General features: G+C 36.4%; 1 protein-coding gene across 6 annotated transcripts in view; it reads left to right on the top strand.

Annotated features, from left to right (window-relative positions):
• LOC117426678 (low-density lipoprotein receptor-related protein 1B-like) overlaps window positions 1-19,688 on the top strand; it is a 361,324-nt gene that overhangs the window by 250,008 nt on the left and 91,628 nt on the right. For all 6 annotated transcript variants that reach the window (XM_059033835.1, XM_059033832.1, XM_059033834.1 and 3 more), the window contains exons 36-41: window positions 1,425-1,559; window positions 1,939-2,068; window positions 5,869-5,995; window positions 6,181-6,332; window positions 6,608-6,732; window positions 11,712-12,083. In XM_059033835.1, the coding sequence (XP_058889818.1) occupies window positions 1,425-1,559; window positions 1,939-2,068; window positions 5,869-5,995; window positions 6,181-6,332; window positions 6,608-6,732; window positions 11,712-12,083 (1,041 nt within the window). The remainder of the gene's footprint in view (window positions 1-1,424; window positions 1,560-1,938; window positions 2,069-5,868; window positions 5,996-6,180; window positions 6,333-6,607; window positions 6,733-11,711; window positions 12,084-19,688) is intronic.

The raw sequence follows: 19,688 nt of genomic DNA, 5'->3' as shown, positions 1-19,688 counted from the left end.
TTAATGTTACTTGTCATTTTGAATGAGAACTCTTGAGTTTGCCATTAAATTAGATGATATGTCAGTTTTTACTCACTGACCTTATGTGGAGCGGAGGTCTCTAGTGGCTTGCTTATAGAACAGCACATACAATCATTATCAAGGCTTTTATTGGTAATGTAAATACATTATAGTAGTCCTTGATATTTGCTTCAAAATGTCATAATGTGTTTAGTGCTGAAGGGTAATTCTCAACCAGATTATTTCTCATACCACATCACTTCTGTCTGTATACTTTTTTTTAATAAGCCACTGTTTTTTTTAAGAAGGAGAAAGGAGGCCATAACAGGGTTTGAAAGGAATCCCTATCGAATCACAATGAAAGTAAAGATCTGCCAGGTGAAATAATCCCTGAATGAATGAACTGATTAAGTATATAAAATGTACACATTGTATTGCTATTGATTTTAATAATATACTTGTGGTATTAACAAAATACTGAATGATTGTTCCTGGTATATGTCTTTTATTTGCCTGAGGAGAATGTCCTTACATAAACCACGCCAGCATATTCTCTCTCTCTCTCTCTCTCTCTCTCTCTCTCTCTCTCTCTCTCTCTCTCTCTCTCTCTCTCTCTCTCTCTCTCTCTCTCTCTCGCAAACAAAAATATCACACCATTTTAATCAGCGGTTGAACTTTTTTACTGGTGCATTTGTCATGCATAGTGATATGGTTCAGGGGTTTCACAAAAAGCCTTAGTCAGTATTACTGCATTAGTAGTGTAAGGGCATGTTCACATTCATCTGTTTAAGCCCCTGGGAAAGGATAGTTCCTCACTGATAAATTCCAGAAGCTTAAAGTGATTGTAGCTAAGACAACAGTTCCGTACATTACCTGTTGTGCACTTCTTTCATTATATAGGTCTCCAATGTGTAGTTTAAAAAAAAACCTAATGTTTAAGTAAACACGTGTTTTTATATTAAACGTGATTTGTTATTACATCATACCTAATACTAGGTCAAATACATCTCCGTTTGCATGCCCTACTTTCAAATTCTGTTGCACTTTCTTGTCATTTCACCTGGAGGGTAAAATTATCCTCATCCCTTCAATGACTTCTATCCTGACATAAACCAACCTGCAGCATCCCCTGTTGACTGCAATGCCTATTATTGTGTTAGATACAATCACTTTATACATATGAATGTGAACATATTGACATAATAAGAAGACTGGAATAAATAGTTTTCACCCACTAAAACCTTTTGTGAACTGTATGGGACATAGAGCCATCCAATTTGACTTTGCATTTCCGTACATTATGGCTGTTCAGTTCTGTGAAATGACAACATAGTTAGAGTGGAGTTTGGGGGATGCTATTCAGATGTTTTCCATTTTGCATTTGTAATTTTTATTTAATTTTTTATTTTATATTTCACATACAGAAAATGACACAATCTATTGGACAGATATGGGTTTAAACAGAATCAGTAGAGCTAAGCGAGATCAGACATGGAAGGAAGACATCATTACCAATGGTGTCGGGAGAGTAGAAGGGATTGCAGTTGACTGGATCGCTGGTAAGCCTTTTTCAACTGCATATCCAATAGGATAGAATGTAATTAGGAGTTACGGTTTACTAGAATTCTGGTTGATCTGCTGGAAGTTACCCATCACAATTTCAGAAAGTTGCAAAGACATTATTTAACAATCATATTTTTTATATATGGATTGCTTATCCTTAATTTCAACAGATGTTCTTACTATTCAAAGTGAGCATCTTAGCCACTGCACAAAAGAGCCAGCTCGTTTGCACAAGCAGTTAAAGTTTTGCCTGCAGGGGTCAGTTTCCGTAATGGCAGCCTGACTGTTTTGTATAAAGGTGCACTTTGATTTTACATTGAAATAGTGCGCAGCAGCTTAGTATCTCTTTTTTTTTGTCTAATTCTATTTCTAAAGGTAACATATATTGGACTGACCACGGCTTTAATCTCATTGAGGTTGCAAGACTCAATGGTTCGTTCCGTTCTGTGGTCTTATCTGATGGGCTTGATCAGCCAAGAGCTATTGCTGTGCATCCAGAGAAAGGGTAATGTACATTTTTATTTTCTGAAATAACTGTTCTGTGACAAACTATTTTAATCCTATAATACCCATTTCTGTATGATATTACAATGCCACCCCTCAATATTAGTATTTTTTAAATCCAGCCTCACAAGCCAGTATTTTTTATATGCAGTACATTGTGTTGCCAGACGGGGGAAAAAAGGGTTGTGCAAGAAACAGAATCGAGTTCACATATATAGCATTTTTCTCATTTTAAAAATGCTTGAACATAGCAGGGTTCATACTTTTTTTTTCTAGCGATGATTCTGAAAATATGATAACTCGTTATGTAAAACACCAGAAACAGATTCTGTATGCATTCACATCTGCATATAATTACCTCTATAACACCATTTAAGGGGCCATCTAAAAATGTTATAGGTAGGTGGTCTTTATTTTCAGGTGGTCTTTATTAGTATCATATCTTTTTCTTAAAAGCTGTCTATGACAACACTGGTTGAGAACTTAAACCTAATTACATTTTTTTTTTTAGTTTCTGTTGATTAACTGGACATAGAATGTCTGACTATACAGTGTATGTATATATATATATATATATATATATATATATATATATATATATATATATATATATATATATATGTGGATACTGGCACAATAACAGTTGATGTCATTGACTGTAAAATCTGGTTTAGTGTCTGAACACTGAAAGAAATAAAATGCAGATATGCTACAGCAGACTTAAGGCTTCTGCTGGCCACAAGAGTAATGAATTGCTTCCTGGAACAGGGCTTTTCTTAGCAATGAAATATGTTTGAATAAATAGAAATACACAGGTGTGCAGGGAAGGGTCTCTTTGCAAAATGACTGGGTGTTATAAATGAGCCATCGCTGTGTAGTGTTTTCTACATTAACATATCAGAATGCCAGTGAGGGGACAAATGTATAACCATCTGTTAAGAATTCTAAATAGGTGACTAAATAATAATTAAAAAACAGAAAGGTAAAATATCTTGTCACTGCAAAGACAAACAAAATGCTATTTATGCTATGTAAAATGTCAGACTGCTGGAGAGTCTTACAAACACCAAAGTAATAACGTAGTGTACTTTTTTTTTTTTTTTTTTTACTTAAAAAGCATATTCCTTATATTGCACCATTTAATTTGCTTTATGTTTTTTTAAAAGAGTCCCTTGCCATATTTATTTATTTGACAAATCCTTATTTTGCACTATTGCTTCTGAAAGATGACATTCATTAATATAGTATGAACGATTTAACATTTTCTTTTTTTATGGATAAATACAAGTGTGCATGTATTTCCTTTTTTAAACTGCACGGTGTATGGTGATGAAGTAGTTTACAATGTTAAGTTACCTTACAGGCACACAATTTTATAATTTTGCATTATCTCAAGCACCATCTACTATAAGTACACATTTCATTTTCTGAAATATGTTTCAGCTCAAGTCAGTTAAACATTTAAATCTCAGGTGGTTAAGTGCTCTTTACTCCTGCTTCTCCCTTCTCTATATACTCTAATGATTCTCAGGCAGATACATCAATGCTATTCTCTGCAGGCAAATTAAAGAAAATACATGGTTGCTTTTGTCTAATTAGTGCATTGTTTTTCAGTTCAAGTGGATCATTATTATTGAATAAATATGAAAAATGTTCTTAACCTTTTAACCATATTATTTCATTTTCTGTTTGTTCTGCAACCATATGTTCTTCAGAACGAATAACCGTGTTAATTACTGTATTTTACATGTTTGAATCCAAATTGCTGACCATACTAAATCTTTGGTATGGCTTTTGTTATAATTATTTGCCATTAATTATTCACAAAAACAATGACATTTGATCAAGAAATTAAAAATAAGCAATTTAATAAAAGAAAGAACAACAACTATGTTTAATGCACTGAGCTCCAATTCTGTTTAGGTGGACAAGAAGATGCAATATTACCCCCCAAAACATTTAGATAACATAGTAACCTTAGGATCAGTGGTATGGATTTATGTTCAAAATAATTGCTTCATGCAAGATTCTGGTAACTACCTCATACTTTTTTTCAGCAGCAGACTGGAATTTGAATTCAACTGAATTAACCTCTTATGCTAGCTAGACTTATCTTTTGTCAGGCACTTTGACTCTACATAGTGTATACTCTGATACATAGCAAATTATAGCATATTATTAACCTTCATTTTCTTTTATCCAAGTTGTATATTTTCAATTAAAAAGCTTGTGTGTTTTTAACTCTGTGGCTTACATAATGTGTTTTCAGCTTTAAAAAAAAGTAAAGTACTGTGTTTGGATAGTATAGTATTTAACTATATTACTGCTAAATAACCATTCAATATACCACATTGTGTGTGACTGTTTAAGATATAAGGGGTGCTTGAAAGTAGTTTTAATGAAACCCAAACAGCTCAACAGACTAAATACATTTAAGTGCCCTACAAAGTTACTATATGACAGCTGAAATAACATGACAAAACCTGTTAACATGAACATAGTAAAATAAAGAAATTACTAGAATTAGAACACCCTTATGCATGTTCACTTTTTAACCTGTGATGCTAGCTCTCTTTGAAGTTACAGAGGATTAGATTACCTTAGCAGAGATCACTTCAGGTAGTTTTAAGCCAATCAGAATGCTGGTATAAATGTGCAATGAACAGTGACAGCCCCAAGCAAAAACACAACAAATGACTATGCATAATTCCCAACAAAACACAAACAAGACTATGCACATAGACAAATGTTAATGAATACATTATTAAAATGCAATATTACAGTTACTTACCTATAACTAGCAGTCCAGATAAGCTGCTTACCTGCTGTTTTTCCGCATTAAAAAATCCAAAATACACACTAAATTTAAATTTGTTGCATAAAAATATGCACAGCTTGACTGCCTCCCCTAAAACTTCCACTAAAAACTACATTTCCCAAAATACAATGTTTTCAGTTACTAGGAAACTGTACACAAGAAAACCCAACCCAACAAACATTATCCAATGTCTGGCTAGCCCTGTTGTATTTGTAGCCAATCACAGTAAGAATAAGAAAAATCTTAAATAGGTTTGAAGCGTAAACACCCAGTCCAGCTACAAATCCAACTGGAACCATCGTCAGATGCATTGTTTTATAACATATTAATGCATTTCCTTATTTGGTTTATGTGTATGGCTTTATATTGAAGTATTAACATGTTCACTGAGTTTAAGAATGTAGTGTTAAAATATGCGAAATGTAATTAATTTGCAGAGTCAGTGTGATACCACGAAAAAAATGTGCAGAGCCGATAAAGAACCTTGTAAAACACACGTGTGGTTGTACAGTAGTTCAAAGTAACATTGCAGTTAAAATGAAAGGCTCTATTGTAATGCCTACCCCATTACCATTAAAGATTTTGCAATATTTATCAAGATTACTTATGACTTCAAGGTAATGTTGCATTTTACCCTCTGAAAATACATTTTACTCTTGCACTGTTAAAATTAGAGGGTAAGTTACTCCCAGACCCAAAACCTTATCTAGAGTGCTGCCTATAACCTTTATTAAAGGATAGGTTTCCCAATGGTTTTGGTTTGTATAATTCTATTTTCTGTTGGGCCTTGCATATAATACATTGACATTTAATAACAATACTGTTTTTGGAGGATGGATGTTTAATCTCTGCCCCAGTTACAACGTTACAATCAAAGGATTCTAAACCTTTACACTTTTACAGTAGGCACAATTGTTAACTGGGAGTGTCCTGCACAGTCTACTAATTTTATCTATTTATTTCTAAATGATTGTATAACACAGGTACATGTTCTGGACAGAATGGGGCCAGACCCCCTGCATTGGAAGAGCACGTTTAGATGGCTCAGAGCAAGTTATATTTATTAGCTCGGGTATTGCCTGGCCTAACGGGATCTCAATTGACTATGAGGTAAGTAAAAAATAAATAAATAAATAAATAAAATGAAGCTTGCTCTACACTTTAGCAAACATTTGATCTTCAATAATACTTTAACAACACGCTGCATCATGCTTTGAGCTTCATGTGATTTTTGTTAATAAAATGCTCAGATAAGAGAATGGCCCACTGAAGTTTCTTTTAAAATTGCATTCCAGGAAAATACATTATACTGGTGTGACGCCCGCACAGACAAGATAGAAAGGATCAACCTTGAGAGCGGAGAGAGCCGAGAGATTGTGCTGTCGGGGAGCAACGTGGATATGTTTTCAGTGGCAGTCTTTGGGGTTTACATCTACTGGTCTGACAGGTAATTTATTTTTCCAGAAATGTTAGAGTCTCAAAATGTTATTGCAGAACCAGCTGCTGTACCCTTGTAGGATCGGCCACTCCCTAGCAAGGTCACAGTAAGAATCCCACAAAGCCTTGTAATTTCCCTTAGAAAAGATACCTTTCTATTTAAATCTTACATAACTCAATGTCAATGACCAGCTGTCTACTGTATTTTAATGAGTTATTTGATCGTAATTAGTCGAGGGCCATTGACTATCTCTTCTTAAACTTTTTGTGTCTTTTATGTGGCAGGGCACACGCCAACGGCTCCATCAGAAGGGGCTTCAAGAGTGATGCTACAGATGCCTTGACCATAAGAAGTGGCCTCGGAATAAACCTGAAAGATGTGAAAGTCTTTAACAGAGCCAAAGAGAAAGGTTAAGGCTTAGATTAATGATGTTATTAATCCTTATTAATCCTTGCCATGGCACACATCATGTTATAACTACAAGTGGGACTACTAAGGCATGCTAAATGTATGCTAAAGCTTAGATAGGGTTAAAGGTATAAGAGGTGTGAAAATGCCTTGTGAATACAACATGGTTTCCTTGGCCAGAATTTTTTTCGTGTTACTTTTTTATGAGCCGAAGAGGTCCATTTGTTATACACATTTTTGTCCATGTGTCAACTAGGTTTCAATTCACACTTTAAACCTGGTGTTACTCATAGTCAGACTACTAAAAAGGTTTTCACTTTCCCAGCCCCTACTTAACTCTTACAGCACTAACCCTAGGATTTTAATTATGGCGATGCTGCATTTAGCACAGCTTTTAAAAAGTTTCAAGTAACAAAGAGCTGCGATAACTGTGTCCAATTTGTAATACAAACACTGCATAAAATGGCAACATAAGTTATCTTTATCATATGTTTTGTTTATTTTGTTATTTTGTGCTTATTAAAAGCTGCTATGGAACTAGGGTAATCCGAGGGTAAGTAACTTTTAAAGAAAGATAACCCCTGGATTCTGCTGGGCATACAACCCTGCATAATGGAATTTTCGGTCTATATAACTGCCCTCTACACCTTGTGTTTGATAGCAGTGATACTTGCCCGTCTGTACACAAGGCTAATTTGAATAATATTCTATAGATTTATAATAAAGAAGTAAATATGAAGGACTTGCAATCTATTGACCCAATTAAGACTTTAGATTATATACAGTCACCTCCAAAATTATTGGCACCCTTGGTAAAAAAAAGGCTGTATAAAATAAACAACACAGCTAATGAGCTATATTTTATGCACAAATATATGGGAAAACCATATTCTTTTATTCTAATACAATTGTTCAGAGAAAAAGTTTTTTATTAACAAGTAATAAAAAATGTTCTCAAAAAGGTCAGAATTATTGGCACCCCTAAAGATTCTTATAAATAAAATCAAACAAAATTTAATCTGCATTAATATTCTACTTCTTTAAGTTCATCTCAGTCTTAAGGAACTGTATTGTGGCCTTCCATGGCTTCTTGTTTCACTGGGGTATAAAAATTAGGTAACACGCATATGAAATCCATTTGTCATCCATCACCATGGGGAAAGGCAAAGAACTCACAAATGAAAAGAGACGAATGGTTGTTGACCTTCATAAATCAGGCAATGGATACAAAACAATAGCTGAAAAACTAAATATACCACTTACCACTATTAGGGCAATAATTAAGAAGTTCAAAACCACTGGAACAGTGGTAAACTTTCCTGACAGAAGATGCAAGTGTGTCTTGCCCCCACGCACAGTGAGGCAGATGGTTCAGGAGGCAAAGGGAAATCCAAGGGCCACAGCCGGAGAATTACAGAACTTGGTTGCATCTTGGGGTCATTTGGAGATCAAGTCTCCAAATCTACAATTAGATGCCACCTCCATGCCAATAGGCTATTTGGAGGGGTTGCCAGAAAAAAGCCTTTTTTGAGAGCAACCAATAAATGTAAGCACCTGGAGTTTGCTAAACGGCATTGGCACTTCGATTGGAACCGGGTGCTATGGTCAGATGAGACATAAATAGAGCTCTTTGGCCACGCACACCAGCGGTGGGTTTGGCGTCGAAAGAAGGATGCGTGTGCAGAAAAGAACCTCATAACTACTGTAAAATATGGTGGTGGATCTTTGCTGTTATGGGGCTGTTTTGCTTCCACTGGTCCTGGCCCTTGTTCTGGTCAACGGCATCATGAACTTACCCAGTACCAGGACATTTTAGCCAAAAACCTGGTTGCCTCTGCCAGGAGGCTGAAACTTGGCCGCACGTGGATCTTTCAGCAAGACAATGACCCCAAGCACACATCAAAATCCACAAAGAAATGGTTAATTGACCAACATTTTGCAATGGCAATCTCAGTCTCTGGACTCGAACCCCATTGAAAACCTGTGGTTTCAATTGAAGAGGGCAGTCCATAAGCACAGACCGAAGGATATCAAGGATCTGGAAAGATTCTGTATGAGGGAATGGTCGAAGATCCCTTCCAATGTGTTCTCCAATCTCATTAAACATTATCCTTGCAAGGGGAGGGTGCACAAAGTACTGAAAACAAGGGGGCCAATAATTGTGACACTTTTTTTGGACATAAATTTATAATTTGAGAAATGTGTAATTTTGGTTGATTCCATTGAATCATTAATAAAGTCAAATATATTCCACATGTTGGAAAGTTACAATATAGCTCAGTACTGGTATTATTTATTTTATACAGTCTTTTTTGCTCATCTTTATCAAGGGTGCCAATAATTTTGGAGGTGTCTGTATCTTAGTCTGGCTAAAGCTTTGCATCATGGTAGCCCGTGGGATTGCTGTTATATTTCTGTTTCTCTAACCTAGTCACACACACTCTTGATAACCTTACTTTCAGCCTCAGTCAGAGACAGTGTTTCTCAAAAGCCAAAATGTTTCGCATGAACATAAAACAGATTTAGCATTCTGCTGTTAAACTCAATAATGAACATGTCTGCATGAAAAAAACAACATTATACCTTCCTTGCAATGTTGTCTTAAAATATAATTAACACTGCTGTATTGAGCGCTGACCCCAAGTTTTAAAAAGATTCAAATTATACGGTCATGCGTGTTTGCACACCAGAATCCATGTCATATACTGAAAAAAATTGTAATTGGCATAAGTATTAGTACATTAAATTATTCCACAGATTTGCTGCAGCAGTTATCTTTCACTTTTTTTGCTGCTAATAAGTAGCATGCAATTATTTTGTAAACTTATTTTGTAAAATGTGTTCTAAAAGGGGTCTGACCATTGTGCTACACCAAATTCTGATAAATGTACACTGGGGATAGAAAGATGGCTTGAGTCTGCACTACTGTCAGCTTTTTATCTGTCTACAAGCATGACAATTCAGTTTAGAAAAAGTGAAAATCTTGATAGAATAAAAAACAACTTGAGTTGGAAACAGATTTATTGTTCTGTATCTGTGCTGTGATGGGTTTATGGTTTAGTAATAAGATAACACTTCATTGTTAGCATGAGATGGATGTATTCCAGCTTAACAAACCATTTTTCGTGATGTATCACTGTTTACTTTTTAATATTATAGATTAAACTGGAGGAGTGCACAATCTTGTGTCTCCTATGATAAATAGTTTATCTAAGCTAGGATGTGAGAAAATGCATGGTACTATACCTTCACTTAAAATATTTATTGTAACTATTGTGCGAGGCATTGCGCAGAAAAATATAATTCTTAGCCTGCAGTTCATGCCTCAGATAACCAATGTGGAGATATCAGAATCACTGTCTCAAATTCATGGGACCATAAAGGTCAAGGCAGCTCTCCTTGTGGGCCCCCAGCCAAGACTGGCAACTCTGCATGACAGGTAAACCAGCAAGGTCTTGATCGCATTGGAGGCATTAAGATCTACTTAACATTGATGGATTTTAGGGTCGATGAGTGGCTCCCATGTTAAAAGCACAGTTGTGTGGTGTAAATCATGCAGTCTTTGCTGAGGATTCCAATGGGAGTGTCGCATTGACTTTGGCGTTTTTGTGGTTTAGGGAGGCAAAACCTGCAGGAACTGTTTCTCCTCATCGTACTACAGCAGGCACTACTGGTCAGGCCCTACTAACCAGGACGGCCCTCTGACCTTAGTTCTCTTGCACTGCTGTGGGCAAATGCTACGGTGACGGAATGATGTATGATGGACATTGTAAATTAGGGAGAACAATCGGATAAAATAAACAACACATTTTATGGGAGGAATTCAATTGCCCCTAACATTCTTATTGCCCGGGTGATGACATAGCTTTCTCTGGAATGTTTGATCACTGAATATTCACAACAGATTTACAGGACACTAAATTATATGATTAGTATATTTTGGATGTCAGCTGATTTTTGTTAACACTAATAATGTTACCAATACAGTGAAAAATCACATATCTGACCATCACGTAACCACCCTGATCAATTAACCGCCTCGCTAAATAAATAAATACATATTAAAAGTAGGCTACGAGAGTAATTGCATTGGCAGCAAATGCAGCTTCTGCGATGGAAACAGAAAGAAAGCGTTATAGCAATCAGCCTTTTGGTGCATTCCCCTTTAAGAGAGGCAGGCTGTGTGCGTGTGTCAGTCAGCTGTGTGTAGCAGTGACGTTTCAGTACACCAGTCGAGAAAGCTTTTTTTTGTGCAATGTGTTTATATGATGGAGTGCACGCTTGCAGATATTGGCAGTGTGTTGTTGTAAATTTTAAATGCATTTGAATTCAACAAAGCAAGCTTCACAAACGCAGTGCTTACCGGCCGTTTGTGTAAAATAGCTGAAGCAATATTCAAATTGAGCTGCTTATCAGCTGTTGGCAATATCAAGAAAGCGCGCAAAGTACCATGACAGAAATATTGATAAAGCTGAACCAGTGAGGCAGAGACTAATAGAGTTAAGAAAGAAGCCATCAGTTGCAGGTTACTGTACATTTACCGTTTGTTTTACATGGAGATGGCTTATAGCAAACCACATAGCAACACTATATTTGCAGCATAATTATTCTTGTTTACGTTTGCTTATTTTTAAAGGAAAAAATTTCCCATGTTTAAAGCGGTTAGCGTGCTGTTTTTGTTCACAAACCTATTTATAGATGTGTAAATGCTTTTTCTAGAGATGTTTGCAAATCCGACTTTTTCACATATCTGCTTATACCCCAGTCCACAGGGGGTCAGATATGCGACGTTGTACTGTGTAGGAAAATGTCAGCAAATATGTATATTATAGGGATTATAAAAATAAAAAATAAAAATACAATATGCATACATTTCAACACAAAATGAGTCTCCGGGAGACAGGATTAAAATAGGGGGTTATTATAATCCATTAGAGTTAGACAGCTGTCAACATGCAGTAATATGTTTCTTTCCTACAGGTACGAATCCTTGTGCCAAGAATAATGGTGGCTGTCAGCAGCTTTGCTTCTATCTTGGAAGTGGGCGGAGGACCTGTGCTTGTGCCCATGGCTATCTCTCTGAGGATGGACTTCATTGTCAGAATTATGACGGCTACCTGCTGTATTCTGAGAGAACCATACTGAAGAGTATTCACCTTTCAGATGAGACCAATTTAAACTCTCCAATAAAGCCTTGTGAGAACCCTGCCTATTTTAAGAATGTCATAGCTCTTGCCTTTGACTATAGCCAAAGGGTAAAAGGAACTAATCGCATCTTCTTCAGCGATGCTCATTTTGGGAATATCCAGGTGATCAATGACGACTGGACAGGGAGACGTATCATTATTGAAAGTAAGTACATATTACAGATGTATGATTTATAATTACACTGCCAACTTACTTTAAGGTTTTATAGTACTATCAAACAGTTACTGCTACTGAGAAACCCTGCAAGAATCAAAAAGAATGAATTTGAAATCAAAGGGAATTCATTAGTAAACTTATAGAATGCTAGTCATACCAGTTGAAGATGTCTTGCTCTCTATTAACCTTGATTCTTTTCTATCATCCATCTTTTACTTACAGTGGGGTTAAGCTGCTTTTGTTGAATTGCAATTGGCTTGTTGTAAACAGCAGAAACTTTAAATAAGACAGTGATTTAATCATCTTTTTTTTTTAATATATATATATATCAGTAGTAATTCTGTCTCCTAGGAATACTCACATAACCCCAACCATGAAAGCTACCTAATTCCTACCAATAGATGAACTGTGTGATAACCTCTTGGTCATTGTATTGGTTCCCACAATGCCTGATTTATTTTTTTCATCTTTTTCATCGTGTTTCAAAGCCAAATTATTTTCCATAAATTGATGACCAGCTTGTGAAAAACACGTAACCAGCCAGCCTGTTTTAACAGCAAATCAGATCAAAGCAAATTAGCATTTCAGCTTGTATCTTCCTCAGAACCACTACAATCTTGGTTTTATTAAAAGGTATTGATTTTTTTAGTAGGCTCAACATAAAGTGTGATGCTTCTACATAGGTAATACAAAAATGAGCATTTTGTGAGGATTAATGCAAAACTTTGGCCCATCGGTGATTATGTCTTCAGTCACACATTGTTACTCGTTAAATTTGTTTTGCGTTACCCACTTAGAGGTGCCTTGGAGTTTCTATGCAATATGTCCATTGGTATTTATATCCTCAGTGAATGGGAAGTGGAATCATCAATAATTAAAATGTACATTTGCCCTGAATCACATCTAACAGCAAACTCTTGTTTGGCTATAAACTGTACCACAAAAGATCATGGCTTGATCCTTATTTATTAAAAATTAAGTTTTCTTTTAAGATAACTGTCTAAAATAGTAATGAGACCCTTACAGCTTTAGTGGAAGTGAACAGGCATGCTACATAACTGAACATAAGTATGTTGTGCATTATTTGTAGGTTTATGTGCAAAATATGTTTGTTATGATTGCATGGTTGCATATAATAGCCTGTTAACACAACATGACAGTGGTAATAAATATGTCAGATACTATAAGTTAAGTGATAAGCGTTAACCTATTCACGTGAACATTTCCATTTTAGATATTGTAACACTGAACATAAATATTTTCATAATGTATAAACTTGACTGCATAGGTGTCCCTGGCTTTTAATCTAAAACTCTGGGTTTGTGTAAAGAATCATAGGACTGCAGTATTTGACTTGGTATTGACTTAATTTCCACTTTTAAGTTCTGAATTAGTAAAAGTGTCACTCCTCCCAGAGGTGTTAACTTACTTTGAATTATGTACTTATTCCTAAATATTTAATCAGAAACCCAGCTGATATTTGCCATTTGCTATGATATCCTGATCAAAGAACTTTCTATAAAAATGAAGGGTCCTTTTTTCAAACCAGTACTGTAGTGGATGTTAATGTTAGTAGGCATGGCAAATAATGGAGTGCTGTTCAATATTTTATAATCCATTTGTTACTTTATATTAGCACTTGCAACATTATCAGTGGTCCATCTTCTTTCATGTTGAAGATCTTTTCCTTATTAGCTTGTTCTGTATACTTTAATGTGGCACAATACATTTTTTCATGTACAATCAAACTGACCGTTAATTCACCTGTGCAGGTCAAGTGACCCGATTGTAGCTAGACCTTTGAAGTAAAACAGAACTACAGCACGTCTTCTTATCTAGAGGTACTAGCAACTTTTAATTCTGTAGTGTTGTCGTCTACATATCTACATATCCCACAATTAAGTAGAAAAACTAAAAGGACTTCAGAAAAGAAGGGAGTAAAATTATTTGTTCTTAAACTTTAGTAAGCTCCTTTACATCATCAACAGTAGTAGCTTCATGTGGCTGATTTAATTTGCTTGCAAATAGCTTCATTTACAGGTATCCACTGTTTACCAGTCAAGGTGCCTTACTGTTAAATAACTTATCCAGCACTTATTTTTTTTGTACCCCATAATTTAATCTATGAGAGTTTAGAGCAAGGGTGAATGGGATATTATTCTGTTAGAAATAGAAATATGTTTTCTATTTGAGAGGTCTAAGAGAATGTTGTCTTGGGAAATTAGTTATTCAGGCATGCATCTCAGGGGATTGCGCTGTTGAAAGAGAATATTATTTTAGGCACTATCATTTTTACTAACAGGTAGAGAGTGAGTAAGGGCCCTATCCAAGCTATTATGAAGAAAAAATGTAGTGGCAGTTGAACCCTATTTGTTGTCTGAGTTTGTGAGTCTTTTCCCTGCCAATTAGACCAATAGTGTCAACAATCATGACAGAACCTCTTAACACACTGTTAAACACAGTTGTCTACCACGTAACACACTTTTTAAAGTACATGTTATGGACAACTACCTTTATGACAGACATTAAACCACGCTGTTGAGCACACTTTTCTGTCCAGTTAACTGTTTGTTTTCCGATACTGTTTTCATGTTATGCTCTCAACGACATGAGTAAAACATACTGTGTACAGTATGTTTTGGAATACAATAAACATTCGTATGACGGCTTTTTTGGCTTGCATCTTTTTTCATAACAATTCTTTCTGCTTCATAAGTTTAATCCACTGTGATGCTTTTTAGGAGGGTCCATGCAGTGTTAATGACTGCTGTTTATTTCATCTCTATTTGTTCCCTTCTATTTCAGAGGCAGGTGCTGTCCAACCCATGTTGTTTGTCATTGTTAGGTAGCTTGAAAAAATAAAACTTATTTTTTTTATTTTTTATTTTTAAATTTAGTCGTCACCAATTTTTTACCCCAGTTTTTCTCCCCAATTTAGCATGCCCAATTATTATCTGTACCCACGGCTAACCGCTCGCAACCCCCCCGCCTACTCGTGAAACGGAGGCTGGAACACGTGTCCTCCGAAACGTGCTCCTGCCAAGCCGTCATTTTTCGCACTGCAGATCCATAGCAATGCCACCAGACCTATAGTGCCGGAGGACAACACAGATCTGGCGGCTCCACTGCAGAACCACAGGCGCCCTATCGGCCACAGGGGTCGCTGATGCACGGTGAGCCGTGGATTCCCCTGCCGACCTAAGCCCTCCCTACCCGGGCAGTGCTCAGTCAATTGTGCACCGCCCCCTAGGAACTCCCGGTCACGGTCGGCTGTGACATAGCCTGGATTCGAACCTGCGATCTCCAGGCTATAGGGCACATCCTGCACTCCCCGCGGAGTGCCTTTACTGGATGCGCCACTCGGGAGCCCGAAAAAATGAAACTTATTGGATATGGAAACAAGCATATTAATTTTATCATAATCTGTCTTTCTAGGAAAGTAAAACAAAAAAAAGGTATAAATAGAGTAATTTAAACCAATAATAAAGTAGTTAAATTATTTTCTAATATTACATGTTTTCATCTATGCTGATTTAAAGGTATAATCAATAAAATGTTGGCGATACCACTTTGAGATATTGGCTTCATACACAGCTGTATTTTGTGATTCTCTCAGTCAGGTTCTATCTTGGGTATCATGCAGGAAAATGTAATCCTTTTATGTCAGGTATTTTATAAAGCTGCCACTACCGCAGTGTCGAAGCCTCATATCTCAGAAACCAGGTGAGGTGGTAACTGCAGGGTTTTATTGCAGGGTTGTGCTAAATGTATTGTTGACCATGACCTTGGCGACCATATTGAGGTCATGTGACTGTTTACATGTCTGCTGTATAGAGTACTCTAAGTCATTGTCTTAATGTTAACCTCTGGGTATATCAATGGTATAAAAACAAACAACACGAATAGTTGTGTACAGCTATAAATAATGTAAACAAACACTTTGGCACCTCACCTCATACATTCATTGACTCAGCCAGACCTTAATCGAAAGAGCTAGGGAATCAGTTAAACATTTGTATTTGATGGGATAAATAGACTAATGAGTATTCTGTGGTGGTTTTCTTATTTTTAACAATTCGTTTTTCCTTTAACACAATTAATTAATAGTATTGTAAATAGACATGGTATGTGGACTAATCAACTATTAGCTTGACACAGAGAGAAACAGGCAGGTACCCAAACTGCAGCCTAAGTGATTTGCTTTTGCCATAGAAAAAGAGTAGCACAATACTATACACACACAAACACACAAGGTTCATCCAGCTGCTCATTCGAATCCCCCATTCTACCAGGCAGCATGGTAATGTGTTTCTCAGTGGGCTCAGGAAATGCAGCTACAGCTGGATGATATGATATACGGTATACTGTTTCCTATACTGGTTTAATGTATGGGTTGCAAATCACATTTGTAAATGTGTAATAAGGAATTCAGTAACACTAAATAAAGCAAGAAGTAGCTATGCAGTAAAACATCAGTTGCATTGTACCAGAAGCACCTTAAGAATGGATGATATTCTTTAAAAAGATTCCTTGTTTATAATGATAATAATAATAACTCAAGTTAAAAACACAAGTGCTTTGCATTTTCATAAAGGCCACAGTATGTAAAGAATAGAGAACCGCAGGTGTTTCCTGCATTCGCTGTGATTTCTGCCATCAGTAATGTATGTCTCTGTTCCATTGTTAAAATGTTTTTGGGAGTTATTCTTAAGCATGATTATAGGAACCCAGAGGAATATTACTTAAACTCCTTGTGCCTGTGATTCGACGTTCCCATGGTTGAGTAACTGTGACATAACTAATATGTTGTGATATAAAATATACTTGTTAAACAAGACTCAGCTGGAGATTTGCCCCTCTCTTTTAAATGTGTGCACATCTTCACTGACATTGGAAAGGAGGGGTCAAGTTGATGTTATAGGTTGTTAAATTATTGCCTGAACCGGTAGCTTAACCAAAGAAATGAATGCTGTGTGATGTCTTTTTATGTGGCCAAGATGTATCTTGGCTATAGACCAACTGCTTTAATGCAAGGTTTTCTGTTTCTTAGCAGCAGAATACTTAATAGAAGGGGTCATTTTTTTTTTATGCATTGGTCTTGACATTGATGTGTTAGGTGCTAAGTCAATGCAACAGCCAGGATGTTGTGAAATAAGGTACTGTGGCCAGGTCTGTTTCTGCTATTTCGAAATGTAAGTGTTAGCAGCCATTTGTGAAAAATAAAGTGGCAGTGCGTGTGATGTATTGCACAGCTCAACACTCGGTACATCTAGTAAGAGCTTTGTAATGGTTACTGCTATTCTTTTAAACTAAATGGTACCAATTTAACTGTCAAAAAAGGTGTTTAAAGTACAATTTCTCTTATATTGCCTGACAGTTGATGAATTGAAAGACTCCTTTCACCCATCTTTTAGGAAAAAAAAAGTCTATATGGAAAAGAAGCAATCCATTTTCTTAGTTTAACTTTCTGCTTCTGTCCTTTCTGAAACATTTGGTATATAAAAGATGAGGGTCAAGAAATTCGAGGAACCACTTTCTTTGAGTTATTAAGTATATAATGACAGGATTTTCATTAAAGTACCATATTAGTCAAAAAATCTAAGTAATGGTTATTAAGGCTCATGTTTTATACTATAGAGAGAGAGAGGCGGGGTTGAGGTGATTATAATATACTATAAAATAAGGGCACACAAATATTTGTATTCTCTGTATTCATTTTGCTATTATTAAAGATGGACGTAATGCACCCTATTGCTCTCTCTCTCTCTCTCTCTCTCTCTCTCTCTCTCTCTCTCTCTCTCTCTATATATATATATATACACACTACCGGTCAAAAGTTTTAGAACACCTCCATTTTTCCTGTTTTTATTGAAATTTACGCAGTTTAATGTCTCAATGTACTCTGAAATTAAAGCATAGAACAAATAAACAATTGGAGATAAAAAAGAAATCATGGAATCATTTTGTTTAACAAAATTTAATCCAAATTTTTGACTCATCAAAGTAACCACCTTTTGCAGATATAACAGCAGAACACACGCGTGGCATTCTTTCTACAATGGAAATCAAATATTGTTCGGAAAGTTCTTCCCAACACTGTTGCAGAAGTTCCCACAAATGTGTTGCAGTTGTAGGTTGCTTTGCTTTCACCCTTCTGTCCAGTTCATCCCAAACCAGCTCGATGGGGTTTAAGTCTGGAGACTGTGCTGGCCATTCCATGATTTGAAGCCTACCGTCTTGTTCTTTTCTTCTAAGGTAGTTCTGACATAGCCTGGAGGTATGTTTTGGGTCATTATCTTGCTGTAGGATGAACCCCTGACCAACTAGGTGTATACCAGAGGGTATTGCATGGCGCTGCAAAATGCTGTGGTAGCAGTTTTGGTCAGGGTGCCACTCACTCTGTGCAAGTCGCCAACTCTGGATCCAGCAAAAGAGCCCCAGACCATCACGCTTCCTCCTCCATGTTTGACAGTTGGTGTCACACACCGAGGAACCATCCTTTCGCGTACAAAAACCCTGCGTGATGAACCGAAGATTTCAAATTTTGATTCATCGGTCCATAAGACCTTTTTCCAGTCTTCAGTAGTCCACTGGCGGTGCTTCATGGCCCAGGCAAACCTCTTTTTCTTATTTTGCCATCTTAGCAATGGCTTTCTTACTGCCACTCGACCTGTCAAACTTGTAGCTCGAAGTCTTCTCTTCACAGTTGAAACTGAGACTTGCTTACTTCGACCAGTGTTAAGCTGTGCTTGAAGCTGTTGTCCTGTGAGCCGCCTATCACGCAAGCTGTTGACTCTCAGAAACTTGTCTTCTGATTCTGTTGTGGCTTTGGGTCTGCCAGACCTCTTCCTGTCAGAGTTTCCTTCAGTTTCCAAGTGCCTTTTGATGATGTAGGAAACTGTACTCACTGACACCTTGGCTTTCTTTGCGATTACTATAAAGGAAAGACCTACACTTTTAAGAGTTATAATGGTCTGTCTGTCTTCCTTTGTTAATTGCCTTTTTCTTGCCATTATGAGAGCAATATACTACTTCCTGCAGTACAATACTGTCCAAATAATGCTTAAGAGGGTGTAGTAACACGGTCTGTTCCAACACTGCTTTTATACAGACAGAGGGTTTGTAAGTAATCAACAAAAGCTGGGACACCTGTAGGAATTGTTAGCATCAACGTTCAAGGCTTAATTTACTTCCATTGCTGCAGAACAGCTGTAAGTTGTTAACCCATTACTTGTTCCCTGAAAAAGGCCTTTTTGTATAACTCTGAAATGTACATTATTTTTCAGTTTTTGGTAACCTAAGCTTTTTTATTAACCTCTGGCAGTTTACCGCTTACCTTTGTACCATTTCAGGTTATTCACTGGACTTGAACTGCTTAAATTTCAATAAAAACTGGAAAAATGGGGGTGTTCTAAAACTTTTGACCGGTAGTGTGTGTATTTATATATATATATATATATATATATATATATATATATATATATATATATATATATATATATATATATATATATATTGTAGCAACTTCATAGGCTGTGTAGAATATGCATACAGTACTTTGTAGCGGGACAGTATGTAAACAGAGACAAAATA

Source organism: Acipenser ruthenus, chromosome 11 (genome assembly GCF_902713425.1).
Source record: "Acipenser ruthenus chromosome 11, fAciRut3.2 maternal haplotype, whole genome shotgun sequence".
Classification (NCBI taxonomy): Eukaryota; Metazoa; Chordata; class Actinopteri; order Acipenseriformes; family Acipenseridae; genus Acipenser; species Acipenser ruthenus.
Note: the sequence above shows the minus strand (reverse complement) of the source record. Positions and strands in the feature narration are given on the sequence as shown.